Below are 22,766 nucleotides of genomic sequence, written 5' to 3'. Positions count from 1 at the left end.
TCATTAGATCCACATTACTGATCAGAAATCTTATTGTGTTAATGTTTGAGTTGTGTAAAGCACCAATAGTTATCGAGGTATTTAGTCAAAAATCGCGTGATATTTGATTTATGGCCCAATGAACTTTGTTGGCAATTAATTTATTGTTGACCAACAAATTAATAAGTCAAACAAGTCACCATTTCAGCTGCAGTTTTCATTCAGCAGAACAACAAAACTACCCTACAGCGCTTTGTAATTTAGTTGTGGCAACTTGTTGAAAACCACCACTGAGGTAGGAACACTGATGTTTGAAGTTCATTCACTTTACTGTAATGATAATAACAGTGAGTGCGTGAGCAGATGCACGAACACAAATGAAAGTGAGAGCTGTAGTCCTGTTAGCAGCACGTACATGCCTTGGAAGGATAACTTTTGCCTTGGTTTGTGTGCGTGCGCACAAGCTAACGTGTGGTTTACATCCATTCTATTCTGTATTATTATATTGTATTCATTGTTTTTCTGTAAGTTTGCAGAATTGCTCGTCATGGCCTCTTCCTCTGTCTTCCAGATAAAGCTCTATCTCTCCATCTCCTCTTCCTCTGTGTCAGATGTTTGTTTTCTAGTTCCTTGCACGAGTACAGGGCTGTAACAGTAGAAACCTACATCACTTTACAACATAACAGTGTATCCCTAAGCTTGGGTTCACACACACACACACGCACGCACACACATTTACTCACATCTTCTCACATCATCGTATCTGGCAAGGCACACACACTGCAGACAACATAAAGGAATCCTACGCCTTTATTGAGATATGAGTTTACATTCGACATAGGCACAAGAGGCACATGAAAGCATTGTGGCACACAATCAATGCCCCGGAGGTGTATTGGCATGCGTCTGTGCCCGTTCGCTCTATCTTTGCAGCTCCATTGAGGAGACTGAGGAGCCTTGTTTCCACTGATACACAGCTTTTTGATTCACTTAGCAGGCTTTGTCATGTGGATGTTGGATTAAGCCCCTGAGTGAAAATCAACCGTGCAGTGCAGAGCGCACACACATGCATGCAACAGCACCCACAAACCCGCAAACAGTCATTAGCACTGTGGCGGTAGACCCCACTAATTAGCTCATCATCTCAGCACCTCTCTCACGCCTGCTTCATGGATCTGATTTCAAAGTACACTTTCCAAAAGTGTCGTGGTGTTATGATGGCATTACGGCGCTGGACATGCAAGTATGTTTCTACGGGCTCTCTGGGGGACAAGCGGCGACACACACAGGACTTGTAGTTTCCTCTATCGACTGTGTGACTAACACTAAAATAGCACCCGAAGAGGCTAAGTTGATTTGACAGGACACGTACAAGGAAAAGCTATTATAACGCCATGCCAGGCTGATTTTGTAAGAACGGCTCGGCCGGGCAGCTCGATCCATTTGCAGATCAGGCAACAGTGGATCAGAGGCAGCTTTTTTTAATACGCACAACAAACACAAACAGCTCATATTTATGGTTCTGAACCCCTGTTTCTCTCTCTCCATTTCCCTCATAATAGAATTCTTGGGTTATTTTCACACTTTTGCGACTGGTCAGAAATTGCTTTGGTTTTTATTCAGCCTTCAAAATGCTTGATATAAAACTATGAACTTATCTTGAACAGAACGATTTCTGAAAAAAAAAACTGACATAAATCTGAGAACATTTGTTTTCTTTTTTGTGGTTCATACTTGCTCTGAGGTCATCTGAAGAAGAGGAAGATCACTTTGTTCTTTCTGAGAGTCAAAACAACCTCAAATGTTGATCACTGTAGATCTTTACAAGCTAAAAGGAAGTAAGTGATAGCAGTAGGTTTTCTTTACGTCATCATGCAAAAAAAAAAAATAGAAGTTGTTTTGACAGATACTGCAATTTTGATTTATGAGTTCCGAATTAAGTGGGAATGGTGTTTTTTCCATTTCATCATGCAGGTTCCCTTACATCTGGAGAACATCACTTATAGGCCAGTGCATCTACACACAACGCTTCATTTGTAATGCTGTGTTCAGACACATTTTACCTTCATCAAAGAATTTTAGCTTCTGCAATTTGGATTTATTGTGATTCAGAGCTCATCATAATGACACTAACTGCGTTGCAGTTGGGAAACAACACACACTCAAGAAGCTTTGCTTTGGTCTTGAGACTTATATTTATTATTATATTTATATACATATAATTCATCAACAGTCTAGTAACGGCTGTGCCAGCAGTACAAGGAGTAAAGATCTAAGTGTTCCTACATAAACCAATGGTATGAAAAACTAGAAAATCACCTCTGTTTGAAGTTACAGTCAGGCGTGAGGTCTCCTGTGTGTTTAATCGCTGGGTTAAGGCATAGATAAGGTTCATAAACAACTTTTTTTAATTAAGATTTTGCTAGCTTTTCAGAGAGACAACACTGTGTGATGCAGGACATAAAGCATCACCCCCTAAATACCATGTTTTTAGGGTGTCAGTTAGCCGCGCTGCCTTGTCCACCAGGAGAGAGACCGACCTCTGGTGGTGCATTCCCAGCATACATCACCTCCATATCAGTTTAATAGAAAGAGGAGCGTCGACATTGAAAACCATATTCTCAGGATCTTTTTAATGCCCTGGTACACCATAAAACCTTGATACAACCCAAGCCAGTAACCTTTCTGTTAGTCTTTATGGATAAAAAACACATGTCTTTGTGAAAAAGTTTTGTTTCAGTCCCTTTATCAATGCAAGAACAGATGACTAATGTAAACTGTATTTCAGTAGACTGACCCCTTGTTAAAATTCTCCAAGTGTAAGTGAGAACATTTGCAGACTTTGAAATATGGCTGCAGATTTATACTTTTGCCATGCACTGCAATTCCTCAATGTCTGTACTTTCTGCAGCAGCCTCCACGCTACTTTCACCTTCTAATTTTTTTCTTTTTCTTTTTTCTTTTTTTTTTTTTTCTGGGGTGCGTATAATTCAGTCAGTCATTACTTTCAGATTAGAGCACTTGGTAAGGTCTGTTACACGTCTCAGTATGTATTAGCTGCTTTGTGGAGGAGATGGCAAAAGATTCACACACTCTATATGGTAAACAGCGGTGTCATACAGTTTCATATGTTGACTAGGACCAACAACTGGGGTTTACATGTGACTCTAAATATAAACATTATTACAAAACCTCTCTCTTCAGCACAGCGTCGTGGTTTCTGATATGGCACAGCCAGTGAAATGGCAGAGAAGCCAATTTACAGTTTATAACTCAACCACACATCAATAATAGGAAAAAAAATAGATTACAGTAAATCCATGGTTCAAAAGCTGCATACCTTTGAAATGTCAAAGGGGAAACCACAACGGATAACTCATCTCAAAACTCATTTCAACTGCACAGTGCAAGCTGTATTACAAATATTCAACAGCCTACTGTTCCCTCCAGGTATTTTTCAGCAAAACACTCTATACATTTTCATTTGAGATGAGAAAAAAAGGAATGTATTTTTTTTTTTTCTTTCACTGGCAAGCAGCCAAACCAATTTAATTACATTCCAAATGGGCGCAATCTCCACATAGCAACCAGCCCGTGTTGTATTTCTCAAAACTTCAACAACCTCCTTGACTTTCTCTGAGTAATTGAAATCTTCCACTCTTCCACCCTCGTCATTATGCGGAGCAGCAGAAAGTACAACAAACTGAACCAAAAGGAACAAGGAGATCTGGCTCTCGGAATGAGCTGCTTTAGCCAATTTGTAACTTCATCAGCACATCTTGATACAGTTTCTCTGAAGTCAATTAAAAGAATATTAGGTGGTGAATATCTAGAAAGAGCTAACGCCTCTCTCCTGCCAAGACGCTGGTGATGATTACCCGTGACTGGTGTCAGCAAAAATCCTGTCAGAGTCTGATGGGAGGTCACCGCTTTTCATTTTGGATTCATCCTTCTGGCCTCGAGACGTGGCCAAAAAAAACACAGAGACAATTCTTTTGATGTAAAAAAAAAATATTCATATGTATCTGACTGCATCTGAAAGGTATCAAACTTTGCAAACAGTCTGCACTGCCAAGAGGTAACATTTAAGTACAAACAAACAGCAATTAAGGGAACAACTCTACATAACACGACAAATTGGGAAAAAAAATTAATGCTTTCCATTTTTAAATGTCTGTTTAACCGTTTCCATCATTACAGAGATGATGAATACATTTCTAATTAATGCTTCAGTGCTTGATAAAACATCAAAAGATCTTTTAAAAGAGCTTACAGCCAAACAGTCTGAGGCTTTTTTCTCTAACTGCAAAGACAAACTATAATCTCACAGAGGTCCTCCCATCTACCCGGTGGGTAATTATGGGATGGCAGGCAAATAAATCATCCATCCAGACTGGCAGTAGTCTGGACCTCTACTACACCCCAGAATAAGGTCCTGAGGTGACCAAAGTACAAGGCAATGGTATCAGTCACACGATGCTGTGTTTGCTTCAGGAAATCCTAATAACTGACTGTGACGTTCAAGGTCTACAGAAATCATCAAAAAAAAGTAATCTTCCTGTCCAGATAGAATAAAAAAGAAAAAATAAATAAATGTAAACGCTTTAAAATGTGAGACCTTTTAAGTAATTATCCAGCTATTTATGTACACATGCCCACCCCTCTTTCTCTTTCTCTCTGTCACTGAATCTGTCTGAGAGCCTAGCCACATGCCAGTGCCTTTGTGTCAAAGATTAAGTGAAACCAGGAGTGCCAGCAATGCTGTGTTTGCACAGCCAACACTCTCTGTTTCAGCTGCACCAACACATCACATACCAGTCAACATACTGAGGCCTGAAGCAGATCTGAAGCAGCTACTGCAGGTCCAAGGCTAGAAGATCTGCCCAAAAAAATAATAATAAATAAAATCATGATATATTTCATCTCAATCCACCATCCATCCAAATATCAATCTTTTTTTCTCAGTCGTGTAATTCCCTGTAGACTACACACTTGAAATAGCCTATGATTTTCTCCATTTACACACTGAAACATTTTTGCTGCATCAAAGATAATACTACCAAAACCTCAAGGACAATATACCACACTGACAAGTTGAAAAAAATGCCCTTTATTAAGTAATAATCTGTTGTCTCCAGCATGTTTTGTTTGTGTAATTTCCTTTTTTTCTCTGTAAACTTAAAGCTGCAACAAGGAGCTTTCATATTGTGTTGATTTTGGAGGACCACCTTATCCACAAAAAGTAAAATCAAAAATAAAATTATCTAAATAATACTAGCTGCCTTTTTACTGGCTTACATTCCTCTCGCTATAACTTTGTCAGTAAAAATTTGAACACAGACTCGTTTCGTCTGATTTCAAGGAGGATCAGACTCGGTGGCATTAAGAATAAATCTTGTTTGCTTATGTAGATCATACATAAAGCTGCAATGATTCATCGATTATTAAATTAATCACTAACTATTTTGATAAGCAATTAATCAGTTTGAAAGAAGTTTTTTTAAAAGGTCATAATTCTGTGATTTCAGCATCTTAAATGTGAATATTTTCTGGTTTTTTTTACTCATCTATGACAGTGAACTGAATATCTTCCGGTTGTGAGTAAACTGTGACATTTGAGGACGTCATCAGGCTTTTGGAAAAACTGATTGACATTTTTCACCAGTTTCTGACATTTTAAAGCAAACAACTATTAATCTATTATTCCAGAAAATAATCGACCGATTAATCAGCTATGAAAACAATTGTTAGTTGCAGCCCTAATACAGTGACATCAGTATTAAACTGAGAGTTAAAAGGTCCTTGTAGAAGCTTTAAGCTGCTTCTGCTTTATTTCCTTCATAAAATAAAAAAGTAGCCAGCCATGACCTAAGCATGTGCACAAAACTGGCATGAACAGTCTTTGGCAACGAAGTTTGAATCAGTCAGTAGCAGTCCTTTTATGAAAATAAAATGTCAAAAAAATCAAATAAAATACGTGACCATGTAATATAATAGCAGAGTAATAGATATCATCATTCTCCACTGTAGTATTGAGACATTTTTTTATTGCAGTGTCGTGATATTCGATATATTGCTTCATCCCTATTAAAACCTGAGTTCAATTTGAAGTTTTAAGCAGAAGCCAAAAGATAATATATTCGTAAAGTAACACTTTTCAAGTACTCACGTCTCAGTTGCACTTTTTGCCATACATTACACAAGAAAGAGCCACGGGTAGTAATTCATCCAATCAGCGTAGCCATCCAGGTAGCTACATCACTCTATTGGTTTGTTCATGCAGCACGGATCAGTCAATGAGATTATGTGAAGACTGGAAACAGAAGTAAGCGGACACTAAATACCTTGATCTTTATGATTTGCCTGAAAAGTAGATTGTGGAAGCCTTAGATTAAAGATCTCCAAACCTGTTTTTCATTGCCTTCTCCTGGTTTCCTCTCGGAGTCACAATTCTCTCATATTTCTAACAATTAATGAAAACATTTTCAGTAAAGGAAAGGGGCACATTTTTTTTTCTTAGAGCAGCCTAATTAATTTACCCTTGGAGAACATTTGTAAAATATTAATTTTCCATGTAATTGTAATCAAATTTTAAATTAGGCTACAAGGTAAGACTAAATGCTGTGGTCCTTGTGTTTTCCAGCTGATAATTGTCATTTATAAGTCATCTGTTTGAATTACTTATTATTTAGTTTTTGTCATTCTGTAAAAGTCACCAGAGTTGAGCAATCAAAGTCTATGAAACTCAAATTTTGTGATCAGAGGACCCCCAGACCCTCCACTTTGCTTTCACAATCAACAGTATGCCAAACTTGAGAGAATTTAAAGTTAACTGCAATATCAAGCTCCTGTTGAAGCACTATTCTGAATGTGTTTGTAGATTTCAAAAGAAGAAAAAAGCGTAAAACCTGAAAGACAGCAACATTTCAGCAAATCACATCTACATTCAACAACAGGGTGCAGCTCCCCTATGAGATTAAGTGCTCTTATTTGACGCCGTTATTTTGGGGCGTCATTGAAAATGAAGGGGTAGGAAAAAACTATCAACACATAGTGAGTAGAATTCCTGGAAAGTGAGACAAAGCTACAATGAAAATATTATGAACAAAGCCCAAAAGTGCCAGAGGTGGTTTACTAGACTGAGGCAAAATGGGGCCTGGGGGGACTGTGGGTTTGTAGTGATAGGAAGGGGAGTCAGACACACACACACACACACAGACACACACACACACACACACACACACACTTGGCACAGCAGCAAACGGCACACAGAAGGGGACCAATCCTTGGTGGCCTAACCAGCCAACTGATTTTCCATGCAAACCTACAGTGACTCAAACATAATCAATTGACAGAAAACCTTTAATACATAACAAATGGCACTAGTTTAAAAAGTTTTATCAGGCTTTATTATTAACATGTGAACTGCTATTAAGCATTCAAATAATAAATTACAGTAACACTCTAAGAAATAAGGGTTCCAAAGTGGTTCCTCTTGAAGGGCTGAAGTTCTACCCAGAACCATTTGTTTCTGAAAACCCCTTTTCAGAGGAAGTGGTTTGTCGAGTGTTCTTTGTAAGAATAAGGGTTGCATTTAGAACACTATTCATCCAAAGAACCCTTTAACTCTTTCATCAAGGGTTCTTTGTACCATAAAGGGGCTCTGGGTAGAACCCCCTGGGTGTGTTCTAGATAAAACTCTTGGAATATAAATACATTTTACGTTTAAAATGAATATAAAAAGGTTCCCTGGAGAAACTCATGAGCGTGTTCTATAAAACCCTTGGAATATGAAAAGGTACTCGGTAGAACCCTCCTGGGTGGGTTCTTGTTAGCACCCTTAGAGTGTGGTACAGTTCTGCATAGTATTCTGGTTGGAACCATTACACAGGAGAAGGGTTCTCTCACAGGGGTTTCTGGGTGAAACCTTTCCCAGATAGTTTTAAGTTTAAAACCCTTATTTGGGGCTCTAGGTAGAAATTTCAGAAAAGGTTCCAAGTGGAACCTTTCTAAAATGTTCTAAAAGGACTCAAAGAGGGTTCTCCAGTGTGGACAAGCCTTAGAACGCTTTATGGTTCCAGTTAGCACTGTAAGTTCTAAGAGTGTACATTGGTGGGTTTGAGCTGTTGCTCCACAACAACATGACAGCTTTTCTGTGGTCTGTGTGCTCACACGTGTGCACTTGTGTTTATTTATGCTCTGCGAGTGCAGACACGCTTGGATCTGCATGTATGAGTGAATGTGTGTGTCTACCTGTCTCATTCTGAGCGTGTGTGTGTGTGTGTGTGTGTGTACTCAGTGGGCCCGTGGTCTCTGAGCGTGGACCTGAACCCAGTCATCTCCAGTTCTGTTTGCACAGGACATGCCTCAGGAAGCTAAGACAACTGTTCGTGTTTGCCCATGTTGCGAACCTCTCTTAATACACCCGACAGCTGCATTCTTCCACAGCGCTGACACTATGTTTATCAGTGTTTTTATATATTCATCCTATGGAATCTGTCGGACATCCTTGCCGTCCTTTTCCGAGGAGACATCCATCAGGAAGGGAGCCGGGGGACTGAAATGCCAACAAATCTGCGATCAAATTCCCTGCACTTCTTATATCGTCTAAAACATTATAACCTGTAGCTGGACTCACAAGTCAGTCTCTTAACATTTTTTTCTTTCAATAGAGACTGAGAACAATCTGTACAGCAGGTTAGTTACAACAGATTAGTCTCATTATACCAAAGAATCGGAGATCTCACTGCCCACCTAATGTCTGGTATTACGATACGAACCTGTACCTGGATCCACAATTTAATACAGTAAACCTTACATCAGAGTTGTGGACTCCAGTCACATGACAGTAACTCAACCCGGTGTCACTAACTTAATGACTTTAGACTCATCTTAACGTTTATTTAAAAATCATCCAGTCCATAGAGCGGACTGGATACAACAAGGTAACATTAACAATACGTTAGCAACAAAAGCAGTAAAAATGTTGATTTTTCTAAAAAGGAGACTGTTGGTTGTTCCTATTTTGTCTTTTGTATATTACAATTGTTCTTAAATAAAGCAAAAGTAATTTAATGAGTAAAATTGCAGAATGTGCAATATTTGTTATCCGATTACTCAATTAATCACCAGAATAATTCATAGAATACTCGATTACTAAAATAATAGTTGCAGTACTACGAAACACCTTCATCCCCAAGCCCAAATATGAAAAATATGTTATTTAATCATTTGGGGCTGTCAAGGCTAGATCGAAAGGCACAAGATCAGAGAGGATAGAGGGCTTTTGTCGATGGCCTTTGTTCCTTAAGAAACATAAAGTCTTATGTAAATAAGTTAATGTTTAAAAAGTGTGCCCCTTCATTTCTTCAATGGGGTCTGAAATAACAATCCACCAAGTGCCAAATGTGAGTAGATTTTCCTTTTTTTAGTGAGTAAGTCTCACACAAAGAACAGTAAATCAAGGCTCCGTTGTTAAAACAGCATTACATCTAGTTAAGAGTGAATCTGGGACAAATAAGTGATAAAAAGAGTCTTAAAATGAATCAATAATGAAGATAATTGTTAGTTGCATCCCAAGTGCAAAGACTGAGACTTATTTCTGACTTGCAAAACGACCTGCCTCCCATACAACAAGGACTGAGGTCAACAGTTGGAGCGATGACAGCCATCAACAAAAATCAAATGATGTATTTCCAATTCAGTTCCAATCTTGATGACTTAATAGAAACATTGCCCCTCACAATCCTGTGATAATCCAAGGTAGATCTTATATTTCAAGTCCACAGACTGTCAAAACTTCCCCACTCTGACACGTCAAGATACCCAGAAATCTCCCTTTACCCCCCATCTCCTTCACTCCTTCCTCTCCTTAGTGTTTCATTTCCTGCTTATAGACTAAACAGCAGTTCCCCACCATTTCATGTAGAGCACGACAGATCATGATAGCGCCAAAACATAGGCTGTAATATACCATTCACAGTTAGATGAAATGAAAAACAAATTGTCGGTTGAACTGTGAGATCTCCGCCGAGTGGCGAGTGTGAAAGTCAGAGATGATGAGCTCCGTCTGTGCTTATGTGAAATGTTGATATGGTTTTCTCATACAATGATTACACTAATTTATGTACCAAAGCCTGCTTTACACAAATCTGCCAAGGCCAATAACTGCACTCATAATCTCCAGCATCTAGAATAATCACTTTGTGCTCTATTTGTTTATAAATGAAATGAAGCAATTATCCTAATGAAGATCAGCTTTCTTGTTCGGCGGGGATTGCAACAAAAATGTTTTGTCTTTGTTTTCGTCCATGTTGGCGAGCTGATACCTTAATCGTCAAACAATAGCAGCAACAAAAAATGTTACTTTATGATAATTAAGGACATGCAGTTCACAGTAGGGATGCTGAAACTGTTGCAGCAAAGAGATCTGCGCACTTCCTGACCTACAGTCTAAACCACATGCATGTGGATGATGCTAAATGTCAGCATCAACAATATGTTTGCTTGTTGCCCTTGGTGAACCAAAGATATAAAGTTGCATAACAGAAGGTCACAGCGATTTGAGTGTTAATATTGACTCTGTCTTATTGTTATAATAAAAAGAGAGCCTCCCATGCAGCAGCTTTATGAGATACTGTCTTGATGCTAAGTATGTTTGCCGTACTTATCTCTACTGGAGCCTCTTATACAGGATTATTTTGGTCTATATACTCTATAAAAACATCAAGAACACATTCTGGTGATATCAAACTAAAACTAAAATGAGTTTCATATTGGTGCGCTGATAGAAAGAAAATGAATCTGCCTTGAAATGCTTCACTCTTAGAAATAAAGGTGCTAACTAGAACCATAGAGGGAATCCTTTTATGAATGTTCCACTTGGGTTACACATAGAACTATTACCCAGAACCTCCCATGTGAGGTTCTAGTTCCACTCAGAAACCTGTCTGGGGATCCTTTCCACCTTCGAAAGGTGCTAGCAAAAACCCTTAGAAGAGGGTTCTGCCAAAAACCCGTTTATATTCCTGGGATTTCATGTATAATCACCCAGGGGTTCTACAGAGAACGCCTTGTCATTTAAAGTTGACATCTGGCAAATACAAGGTTTTCACTCTTTGAAATAGCACTGCTAACTAGAACCATAGAGGGTTCTTCAGCTTGCCCTCATAGGAAAACCCTTTGTGGTTCCTAGTAGAACCTTTTCTCCTCTGGGGATTCTATCCAGAACCTTTCCACCTTGTAAGGGTGCTAACAAGAACCTACCCATGAGGTTCTACCAATAACCTTTTTGTATTCCAAGGCTTTTATCAAGAACCAGGGGGATTTATCAAGAACTCACCCAGGAGGTTCTACCGAGAACCTGTTTATATCACTAGGACTTTTATCTAGAACCCACCCAAGTGGTTCTACCAAGACTCAATTTATATTATGGTACAAAGGACCCCTGATGAACCCTCGATGAAAATGGATTTTAACAATACCATATCCAAGGGGTTCTTTGGATGAAAAGGTTCTTGACAAAAAGGTTCTTCAGAAGCAAACGTTTCTCAGCAGATCCTCAGCCCCTCAGAAAGAACCCCTTTGGAACCCATATTTCCCTGAGTGTATTGTAGCACAGTGAAAAACACCCCTTCGCATCAGCAGACAGACCGAAGAACAGAGCGCAGAAATGGTTAAATAAATCACATGAAGCAGATGCCTCTCTCTCTCTCTCTCTCTCTCTCTCTCTCTCTCCCTCTCCTTCTCTTTCTCTCTCTTACACACACACACACATTCATTAGTGAAATCCATCAATCAGCATTTCATGCAGTTTGGGTTCGAACCACACCAAATGCACTAAAACAATAAACGTCTGTCTTTCAAGTCGCTATCTGGACTGGAACACATCTGGTGGCAAGGCTCATTTTGGTTTCCACATCGTTGAATGACATTACAGACTCAATGGCGAGCTGAAAAATAAAGTACCCCTAAAAATCTCGCTCCATTTTCCCTTCATCTACAGCCCCTTCTCCCTCTTTCTCTCTTTACACACACACACACCCCAAATCTAGTTCCCCCTCCCTGCACTAACCTCTCAAATGCTATTCCACCACCCCATCCCCCAACCAATCAAGAAGTGAATATAAAACAGCATAAGGAAACTGGGCGGCGGTGCAGACAGACAGAGAAACAGACCGACAGACAGACAGGCTAGGAGGCTGTTGCTACTGAGGAACCCGTGGCCTCCCGAGGTGAAGACAGTTTAAAACACCTTGGCACATTGAACTCCTCTACACAAGTCGGGGGGATGAAACACACACCCTAGAAATCTAGCTGTGGGGCCGAGAGTCAAACCTGACTGTAGTATTTGGGTTTCAAGGGGCAGTGACGCTAATTAGGGTTAATGCGATTTAATGAGGGCCACGAGTCGGACCAGGGCTGCTTCAATTAACAATCAACGTCAAAACTGGAATTACTCTGACGTCTTGTGATGTGGCCGAGTTTCGCAGTTTGCCACGCGTGTCACCAAGCCTGAAAACCTGCTATCAGTCTCATCCTAAAAGCAGTCTGGTGATTTCTTATAATAAGCCGGCTTTCTGCCTGATAGATTGCGATGTGACGGCAGCGTAGAAATGATTTGGATAGCAGTAGTATATCACAAAAGTATATTGGGAAGAGTTTTAAAAAATGCACTGTCATGACTGAATTCTTGGCAGCTAATACAATCAATCATCGACATAAATAGCCTGTTTCTATGGACCCAGGTGATTAAGTAGCTAACCAGGCAGGATAAACTATACTATCTATTTTCAGCCATACATGACTTATGACCCTCTTAACACCTCTAGTAGCTCTGAGTCATGTCTGGTCGAGATTATAAAGTACAGAGCAGAGCAACGGGAGTGCTGCAGAGTCTGGTCGAGGCTCTATCACCTTCACTATCCTGTAGGTTAAAACTGAAGTCCGTGGCGCTAAATCCCTGTTATGGGCAGTACTGTATCTTCTCGGCCTGTTTTCTAAACAGTCAACTGCTGTCCTCAAATACCCCATGAAATGCCTTGTAGGTGCAGCTGCAGTATAAAAACTACAGTATTATTGATGTGGTGGAACCATTCGGGAGGGGAGGGGGTTCCTGTGTTGGAACACTGCTGTAACACAGGTGAAGAAACATAAACACATTACATGGAAGGTGAAGTTCTGTATGCAACTAGGGTAGGGCGACTGGTAGGGTCGGGTACTTGCGCTAACACCTGCCATATATCAACCTGGCTATCTGTCTGCACCTATAGACATATGGGTTTAACGCATGCATCATCCCATCTCCTAATGTATCTGCCTTGTGAAAATCTTGAGTCTAACATTATTCTCACCCCTTGCTAAGTTACATGATTAGGACGTATATAGCACAAATTGTGTGAATCTCGTAACAATCACCTCAATTAAGCAAATGCTACGCTACAAAATGCTTTACAATGATGGAACACTCTCTATCATTCCAGCAAAGTACCCTAAGTAAACCCCGAAATCTTCATTAAAATAGAAAAGAGACTCGTTACTGTTATCTAGCTAACATTAGCTTAGCTCAGTGTTTCCGCTGGTAACATTTTATCCATGGCAATTTGCATGTCACACAACCCTGCTGTGAAGAATGCAGGACACTCGAAGGATCGGAATCAGGAATCGTTAGGAACTGAAATTCATAAGCAGAATCAGAATCAGAGAAGGAAAACAGCCTGTAGAGCCAGAATATTTTGACATCTAACACTGTGAACTATGGATTTACTTTGACCAAACCAGAGCTGGTGATTGTTGAAGCAGTGGAAAGACTAACCAAGATGGTTTTGGTGAGTTTCATGTTTCTTCTGTCTGCCTCGGTTGAATAGAGTTTGTTTTGGGATGAGTTGACAAGGCAATTACAGCTTGTACTAGTTTGAGTGTGAACATGAATTCAGAAGATGTACTGCTGTATTTTTCTGCTTAATAAGGAAAATTTGTGTAAGTCTTGACATTTTGTGAGTTTGTTTATTGGTCATAGCAACCTGACATAGAAAACTTGCGGCTCACTCACAACTCCCAGCTCAATGGGGGGGGAAACATCCACGCAAATATATCAGTAATCACTGGTTGCTGAGCTAATGGTGGTGAGTAGGAAACTTTTATCATATTACCAGGCCCACAGGGAATCTGCACCCGCAGAATTCCAATAACATGTCTGCGGAATTTTTGCAGATTTTGAATGAAGACAGATGCTGCTTGTGTAACTCAAAATGATATCAAGCACCTTACCAGTGACTTCTTATACATGTGTTTGTTTGTATATATGTTAAAGTGATAATTGTTGGGAGATGAATGATTAATGGTTAATGGTTTCCTGAATTAATTTCTGCTCTCTCAGCTCCACATTGAACAATGCATTTTAGTCGTCGTGTGTCCTACATTATATGCTGGTTGACATTCAACAAATGTTCACAATTTCTTTTTAACTGTTAGCGATGAAATAAAATGTCAAATGTAAAGGTGCTACTAAAATCCACTATGTCTTTCAGTGCTGCATGAGGTGATTTTAGGTTGATTTAATGCTCTTTTTTTCTCAAAAACAATCTGTTATCTTAAATTATTATAATCAGCAAACTAACAAAAATTTTCATTCTGCATCACAGCTGAAAAGTGTCATGAAGTCTCCAGATAACGTTTGGACCTGCATATAACTCAACCCTATATGCAAATCACTTTATCCATCTAGTTCTCGTCTAAAATGGACTGAACGCAGTTCAGCATTTTCCTTTCTTGTGTTTTAAACAAGTGATCAAAAAAGCAAAGTCTTCATAAATGCAGTTTTCTCCTACTGTAATGGTCTGTGCACAGAACACAATCTAAGCCCCACTGCTCCAGAGAATAACACTGTAGCTACTTATCATTAACTCAAAGACACAATCAGCCCCAGGCGATCCGGCTTCCCTCCATAACCTTTTGACATTGCTGCTGGGAAGGTAAATGAGAGAAGAAGTTAGACACAGAGAGAGGGGGAGAGGTGGGGAGACAGAAAGACTTGATTATGAATAGTGCCGGGAAGTGGTTAGACCAAAAAAATAACTTCACAGAGTAGTGTGTTTGAGGGTAGATATTTGAAATACAAAAAATAATGTTCATTCCATGACTCAATTTTATGTTATCTACTGTATGATTCGGTCTGAGTTATCTGCCTAGAGCTGCATTAGAACAATAAACTTGCCTCTTTGAGTATTCCCAGCTCCAGACCGCGTTTTTCCCCTCTGGTGTGCATTAGAGCCATGCATGGGTTAACATTTTCCCAGTGAGAACGGTCGGGATATTGCAACTCGGACTGGCCAGTCAGCAGAATGTTATGAATGGGCACAATGAAAAACCCCAAGTCCACGCTGTCGACCCAAGAATGCTTGCCTCCATGTAATTAACTTCTCTCTGTGTACAGAATGAGGTACTGCTGGAATAACTCTTTTCTTTCTCTGTTTCTATTACGGTCATGTTTTGAAGAGAGAGGGGAAAAAAAACACACACATTCTGAGAATTCAACATGGAAAATATTTTTGCCTGTCCATACTTTGAAGTATCCCATGACTAATACAGTGATTTGGATAGTGGTGGAAAGGAACGGACAACTTGAAAAGGGGTGGTACGTGCTCTGCAAAGAGCTGGCCTCGTTGCTCTTTGCGTGGACAAATGTCAGCTGCTTGATTCAAAGATGTACAACAAGGCATTACAAAGAAGAACATGTGGGAAAACCTGGATTAACGTGTAAATAAATGAGGGTTATCTTGTTAAACATGTTCCATACATCTCGCCTCAAGGTATATTAGCGATTAAGTATGCACTGCACACACGCATGCACCCAATACTCAAATGATTTGCTTGAGAAATCGCTTCTGTAAGTACTTGTAGTGCACAAAGTGTGTATCAATAAAGTGTTTGCTCTGCACTGCGGTGAATATGGGTTCAGCATATATAAATAACGTACAGTAACTTGGAACAGACTGCAACTATGTAAAGAATAACATCTGCAAACCATTGGATTATAAAGCTACAGTATAACTACAGTATAATTACACGAGCGCCTCTCTCTTGGGCACCGTGCTGTTAGAGGGAAGAGGGATGAGGAGAAAGTGGAACAGCTACAGTAATCTATCCAACTTCATTTCACCGGAGTGATTCTGCCTGGGGGTATGCACAAGTCATAATGCATTTGACAAATAGTCTCCCGCTAAAACAGGCATTTGCGAAGAAGTGGCCTTCAGCGCTGGTATACACAGCTGAGTGTACACTGAACAAACAAGCCTCCCACTCAGCGAGGGAAAGATACAGAGAGGCTTCAAAAAGATTAGGAGAAATCTTGGGCGAAAAGTAAAGATGACTCACGGTGATTGTGCAAGTGCAGGACAATGCAAGTTGGACCGAGTTGAGAAGAGCAACAGAGCCGTGGGGTTCATAGCGAAAATACAAATCGATGCCTCTCTCATGTGCTGCTCTTTGCGTTGTTCTGAGATGTGGATGCACAGGTTGTTGTTTTATGAGGGAATTTACAATGAAATCTAGACAGGCACAATGGCGTTTTTGTCTTACATAATCTCCTTATCATTTTTGTGTTTTGATGAATTTGGGTTTGAAAAAAGAAATCAAATTATAAAGAATATTTAAGTCTGATTGTAACATACTTTAAAGCCTCTGGAAATTTGGCTTGGAATAGTAAAAACATATATATGGTATCAAAGCTGAGTGTTTCATTAAGCATCCACAAACATCTGAGTGAAAATAATGTTCATGACTGTTAGAAATACTATTACAAACATTTTTCTACTTACACCATTTCTCAAAACAGTTTAAGTGTGGCAGATCACATTTTGACTGACATCTCCCTCAGGAATAACAGCACAGAGGCTAAGCAATGAACTGCTGTGAGCAGCAAAATGTATTTTAGCCACTTTTAAAAAAAGACCCACCTAAAAAATCATAATCAAATTAAGTATGCGCTATATTTAGAGTATTTTCACCACTTTACTTTGCCATCACAGCCTTTTCCAATCAGAAACTGAATTCAATCAGATTTTATTTGTATTGCACCAAATCATAACAGTTAACAGGTTTGGACTGGAACCTTTATAAACCCGATAGTTCCCACCAAGAGCAAGCACTATGCTGACTGTGGAGAGGAAAAACTTCCTTTCAACAGGCAGAGCCCTCAAGCAAATCCAGACTCTGAAACGACCGTCTGCACTCGTTTCTAATCCACTAAATTTCTACCACAAAACAGCAATTTTACCTTTCGGTACACAAGAGTTGCTAGACTATCGCCACCTTGATCAGTTAGTTTGTTTGTTTCATTGTGTGACTTTGGTGTTTTTACATGTTAGTGCGGATCCACACTTACATTATTTATTGTGGATCGAGGCAGCGGTAGTCCAGAGTGAGTGATATAACGGCTCCATTTCAGTAAGCAGAGAAGTTTTTCACCCATTTAAGTGGATTTTTATGACTGCTTTCACTGAAACCAGTGTGTGAAATAACATAATCGGGAACGTGTACAAAACTTAATATCAATATTAAATCAAAACTCAATCGAAATAAGCTTTAATTTCAGTAGTACATCACAGTATTTTTTTTTTTTTCATCATTTAACGCCCGTTACATCTCACTCAAAATGTAAATAACAGTTCTCAGGGCATAAAACCAATGATCTGTTGGTCTTTGCAAATCCAGACTCAATAGTCTAACAATGACATAGCTGTCAGTGCTAAAAAATAAAGTTAAACCAAAATATAATCAAATAATGTCCCTAAAATCAAAAGTCAAATTAAATCATGGATTTGGAGAATAATGACGCCCCTATTGATTTCTTTTAGTTGCTTACTAATAGATACATGAGACTTTAAATTACATAGATATGAGGCTATTGTGGATTTCCAGTTGTTTTAATGTCAAATTGCAGGGAAACCGTTGCCTAAATCCAAAGGTCAAGTACATTCATAGATTTGTGGTATTGACTTATCCTGTCAGCATGATCCATATTCCTGGCATGCATCAATCAATCATCAGTCTGAATGTGGCCAATCAGCTTGAACCAGTTTCAGCTTACACATTCTTTACGTTCCTCAATTATTAACCCCTTCAGGTAGAAAACAGAACAACCACAGGTCCAAGTATAGGCATACATATGCACAAAAAAAAGTAATTCTCATAAAGCCTAATAGTCACCCTGAGAAAAAGATGTGTGCGTTTACACCACCAGAAGAGGAAGTGATGGGTTTTTTAATATGGACTGTCCCACTTTGTATTATGCTCACTTCCTCATTGGTTGTTAATACTACACAGTAATGCATAAACCCACTAGTGAGTTTCTCACAAGCTATATATATGTATATATATTCAGCCTGTTGTAAGCGTAAATGATGGTGACTCAACACCTTCCAGGAGGCACTGACTGGAAGGGTTTGGGACTTTTGAGCCTGTTCATACCCTGTATGTTAACATTTCTTAGAATAAAAATTATTTATCACTGTAGTTTGTGCCAAAAACTCAAGTCATAGTTACTTTTATTTAAAGGGATATTCAGACTATTTGAGGTGGGGAGGTGTGAGGTACTTATTGATAATCAGTCTGTTGTCTACAGTAGATGACTAGTTTGAAGAAGCAGCAGAAACTAAGAAATGTCTTGATGTGGACAGGGTCGGCAGCAAACCGTATTTTACACACACAAAATTAATATCCGTTAATAAGCGTACTTTATATTTCAAATATTTTTATCACTGTTATATAAGTCAAATATCGCTCACCCGGCAACAACCAGACTCCATTGGCAAAATCAGTCATTTTACATTACAGTTGCTGGTCTACCACTGCCTTGATCTGTTAGTTTGTTTGTGTTATTGTGTGACTTCAGGGAATCCAAACTAACCTTCTACAACACTGAAGTCACACAATAAACCAGTAAAAACAAACAGAGCGAGGCAGCAGTAAACCAGCAACGCCCATGTTCTGTGAGGTTAAATTACTGATTTCACACATGGAGTTTGGTTGGTTTGGAGGCAGTGATATTTTGCTTGTATAAAGACAGTTTCCCGTCAGCCAGCCTTTTCTGATGGGAAACCGCCTTTATACCACCTGTGAAAATATACTAAATATAGCATACACCTAAAATTACATCTTTTTTTAAGGTGGCTAAAATACATTTGCTGCTGACCTCTGACTATCGATAAGTACCTTATATAACCCCACTTCAAATGATCCAAAATATCCCTTTAATGCAAAAGTCACCTACAATCATCTTCTCAATTTCCTGCGAAATATTCCAACAAAAAGCATTCAAACCCTGCATGCAACAGCTATAACTCACTGCATAATGACTGTGAAATTAAAAAATAACTTTATTTTTTATCGTCTTTGAAAGCTTCCCAGTTAACACCTTCGGGTAATGTAGCATTAGACCACTGTGGCACTACTCCAGCAGGTCAACTCCATCCTGCTCCTGAAATGAAGCTGCCATCAAGATGCACCACTGCCAGAACGTCGTATAAAGCTCCTGTATCATTATTCAACAGTTATGTGTGTGGCAGCAGCAGTGGCACAGCACAGATAATATGTCACTTTACATCTTAGTCACAGCTGTTACTTTAGTAATGACAATGTTATACGATTCTGCCCTTGAAACCCAAACCTGCTTCCTACCGGGCCAACAACCTCTACGCTCGCTGAATCATGACAACTAGTACAGTTCACTGTGTTAACACTACAAGACCTGGGACATGGTCTCAGTCAGAGAGCCAGGTCTCATTGTGATTAAAAATATACATCCGCAGCTACTGTGCGTGTAACTATTATATGTGTGAGACAGACCTGGCCATACACATGTAACATTATCACGAGGACAGAAAGATAACAAAAACCCTTGTATGGGAGTTACCAGTTAACAGGCTTGTGTAAGGTATAATTTAAGGTTAAATTTAGACTTAGAATCAGTTTATGTTAGAGTTAAATGGTTGAAGTTGATGTTACAGGAGGTTAGGGGTTAAGGAATAACTGCAGTTGAGGTAAAGGACTCATGTATTGTAATTCAAACCTCTCTCCAAGTGAATGAGTGTGTGTGTCTGAGTGTGGTGTTCATGTATACATACAGGTGACTGTGTGTATGAACAGGGGAGATTAACAATTCAAATATTGTACTGTGCTATAATGTTTCACTTTGTCATCAGCGAATGTTAACTGCCTGCCTGCTGCTGGCTTCACTCCAGGTGCAAAGGCAAGCAAACCTACTGTATCTGAATGGCTGCAGCCAGGTATAAATGCCTCCTTCTAGCTCGCTGCCAAATGTTTACACAAGTTTTTACCTTGACCACTGACCACATGAAAAAAAAAACTTGTAATCTTGCACTATTTGGCAGGTTTATCGTTTGTCTAAATGCAAAAGCTTTATCAGTTAAGCAAAGAGTCAGCTCCGGTGCACAGCACATGGAAAGAGTAGAGCAGTGAAAGACTGGTCTCTTTACAGTAGACATGACATTCAACTAAAATATCAGTAACTAAATAATTCAGGAAACTTGACAATATTTAGTTGAATAATATGATGATTTGTGGTACTCTCCCTTAAACTAGAAGCTTCGCAGTTTTAATTATTTTATGGCACTTATTCCTACTTCCAATTAGTGCAAATGTATAAAAAAGATTCTACTCATATTGGATACGATTTCCTGCGTAAAAACGCACAACCTCTTGCGCATTGATATGAACACAAAGGCTTATTAACAAATTTACATATTTCATACTTTAGAATTTTAAGCGACAAACAATGTTTGTTTTTTTCATAGGCCGCTGGTGAATAATTAATTCATAAGAACTTATTATGTGCGCGCTGGTGAGATTAAATGTATGTGCAAAGAGGTGTTGATAACCGAGCATGTGAAAATATGCTACAGTATATTCTGCATGCAAACACTTTTATCGAGCAATGGAAGCAAAAAAAAAAAATTAAATGCAAATTAATATGCAGATTGCTCAGTTGCGAGCTGCAGAATGTACACCTAAGAGCATCACAAATACTCCAGACCCATAACCTCACATTTAGACGCAATCTTGATAGTTGATTATTGGACTAATTGTGCATTGACCCATGTGGGAACCTGTGCGGAGCAGATAAGATAGTGTGTTTTCGCAGTTTGCTCTGCAAGGTATAAATTGCTCTATATAGAGAACTGTACAGAGGTCTACATTCATTCAGTTTTAAGGATAGAAAAAAAAGGCACATATTCTTTTTGTGCCCAGTTTGTTCAGACAAAGTATTCGCCCAGTACTCCAAGTGCTGTACAGAGAGTCGTGCACTCCAACTCAGCTCGCAGGACAGCTACAGTACACACTTTTTATCCAGATGAACACATTATCAAATTCTAATTATCAAGGAAACCGGCGTGCACAGGCTGAGAACAGGTGCCATGTGTGATTTTCTGAGTTTTAAAAATTCTGCATATGATAAAGAGAACAAAGTTCATTGAGAACGCAGCTCAATCCAATCTAATTTATCCAGAGGGAACTTAAAGTGCAGCACTTGTCACTAATAGTCGTCTGATCACATACAGCCTATGCTACATATGGGCCACCATAACCAGTGTGTTCGTGCACCATGACGCCGCAGGCTGCACCACTATAACCTGGAAGCAAAGTGTAGATAATCTTTACCTTGTTGGAGTGGTAATAGTCCAGACCGGAGTCAGTCGGTAACGTACATGAACCCACGCTTGAAGGGGGAGCTGGATAAAATCTGACGTCCATCTCAGAGTCCGCAAGACTGACGGCATGAAAGCGTAGCTCCAAAAAACCGCTGCGACCTCTCTCTCTCTCTCTCCTGCACACACACACACACACACACACGCACACACACACACACACTCCCTCTCTTTTTCTCTTAAGCGAACAAAAAGTAGCAGAAGAAGAAGAGTCGCTCACTCTTCACTCCGTCCAACACTTCACTTCAGCACTATCTCGGCTCTCGGCACGGTGATGCTCTGATATAACATCCCTATAAAGTTCACTTGGACACAGGGAGAAAGAGGAAAAGGGACAGTTGTCCGTCTCAGTGTACACAGGGAATAAAAAGTGAAGCGGTCAGCGAAGTTGTGTCAGCGAGCCGTGCAGCAGGTAAAGGGTGCAGAATTGATCTTGTCGACGGCTTCTCCAAAAAACGCTCCGTGCTCCGCTCCTGGTTTCCAGACGCGCTGTAGCTTTGTCATGTGGGAGCGCTCGGATACATCCATGCGTTACTTCCACACAGTGAGCGGCTGCCAGGCTGCGACCTCTACCGGCCAGAGGAGGAACAGGCAGGCTGACAGGATGGGATGGGGGGTGCAGTGGAGAGTGAGTGAGCTCTCCCAAACTGCGGTCAAGTTCCCTCTCAGTTGGCGGGACAGAGACAGGCTCTGCGTTACAAGCTTACCTCAAGTTATTTTAACTGTGGTTAGAGTCTAATCAGTCTGATTTAAAGATCTGTTTGCAATTTGTTGGTGTCACACTTGTTTTCTCTAATTTAACTCTGGCAGTGTCATCAAGATCACAACCAGCTCCTAACCTCTTTTTGGCTCTAGTCCTGCACTGACACTAAACTGATATAAAAACTGCAGTTGAATGGGCCATTACACCAATGAGTGCTTTTTCCGTTCCCAGGACATCACATGCATAATTATGCATGAAAGGTATCTGTATAATACTTTCTATTATTAAGCAAAGTGTACTGCACTTTGCCCTAATTGCAACTTGAAGATAAATTGTGTAAAACCTTATTAAAAGCTACC

At 39.7% G+C, this 22,766-nt stretch overlaps 1 protein-coding gene across 2 annotated transcripts in view; it reads right to left on the bottom strand.

Moving 5' to 3' along the window:
• Positions 1-22,220, bottom strand: part of tox2 (TOX high mobility group box family member 2) — a 151,555-nt gene extending 129,335 nt beyond the window's left edge. Inside the window, exon 1 of one of the 2 annotated variants that reach the window (XM_084737688.1) lies at positions 21,658-22,220. In XM_084737688.1, the coding sequence (XP_084593814.1) occupies positions 21,658-21,750 (93 nt within the window). In that variant the 5' untranslated portion in view covers positions 21,751-22,220. The remainder of the gene's footprint in view (positions 1-21,657) is intronic. The other variant, XM_084737697.1, reaches the window with a different exon arrangement.
• Between the last annotated feature and the right edge of the window lie 546 nt (positions 22,221-22,766).

The sequence above is a fragment of the Lutjanus erythropterus genome, chromosome 2 (genome assembly GCF_056507025.1).
Source record: "Lutjanus erythropterus isolate fLutEry1 chromosome 2, fLutEry1.hap2, whole genome shotgun sequence".
In the NCBI taxonomy this organism is placed as follows: Eukaryota; Metazoa; Chordata; class Actinopteri; order Lutjaniformes; family Lutjanidae; genus Lutjanus; species Lutjanus erythropterus.
Note: the sequence above shows the minus strand (reverse complement) of the source record. Positions and strands in the feature narration are given on the sequence as shown.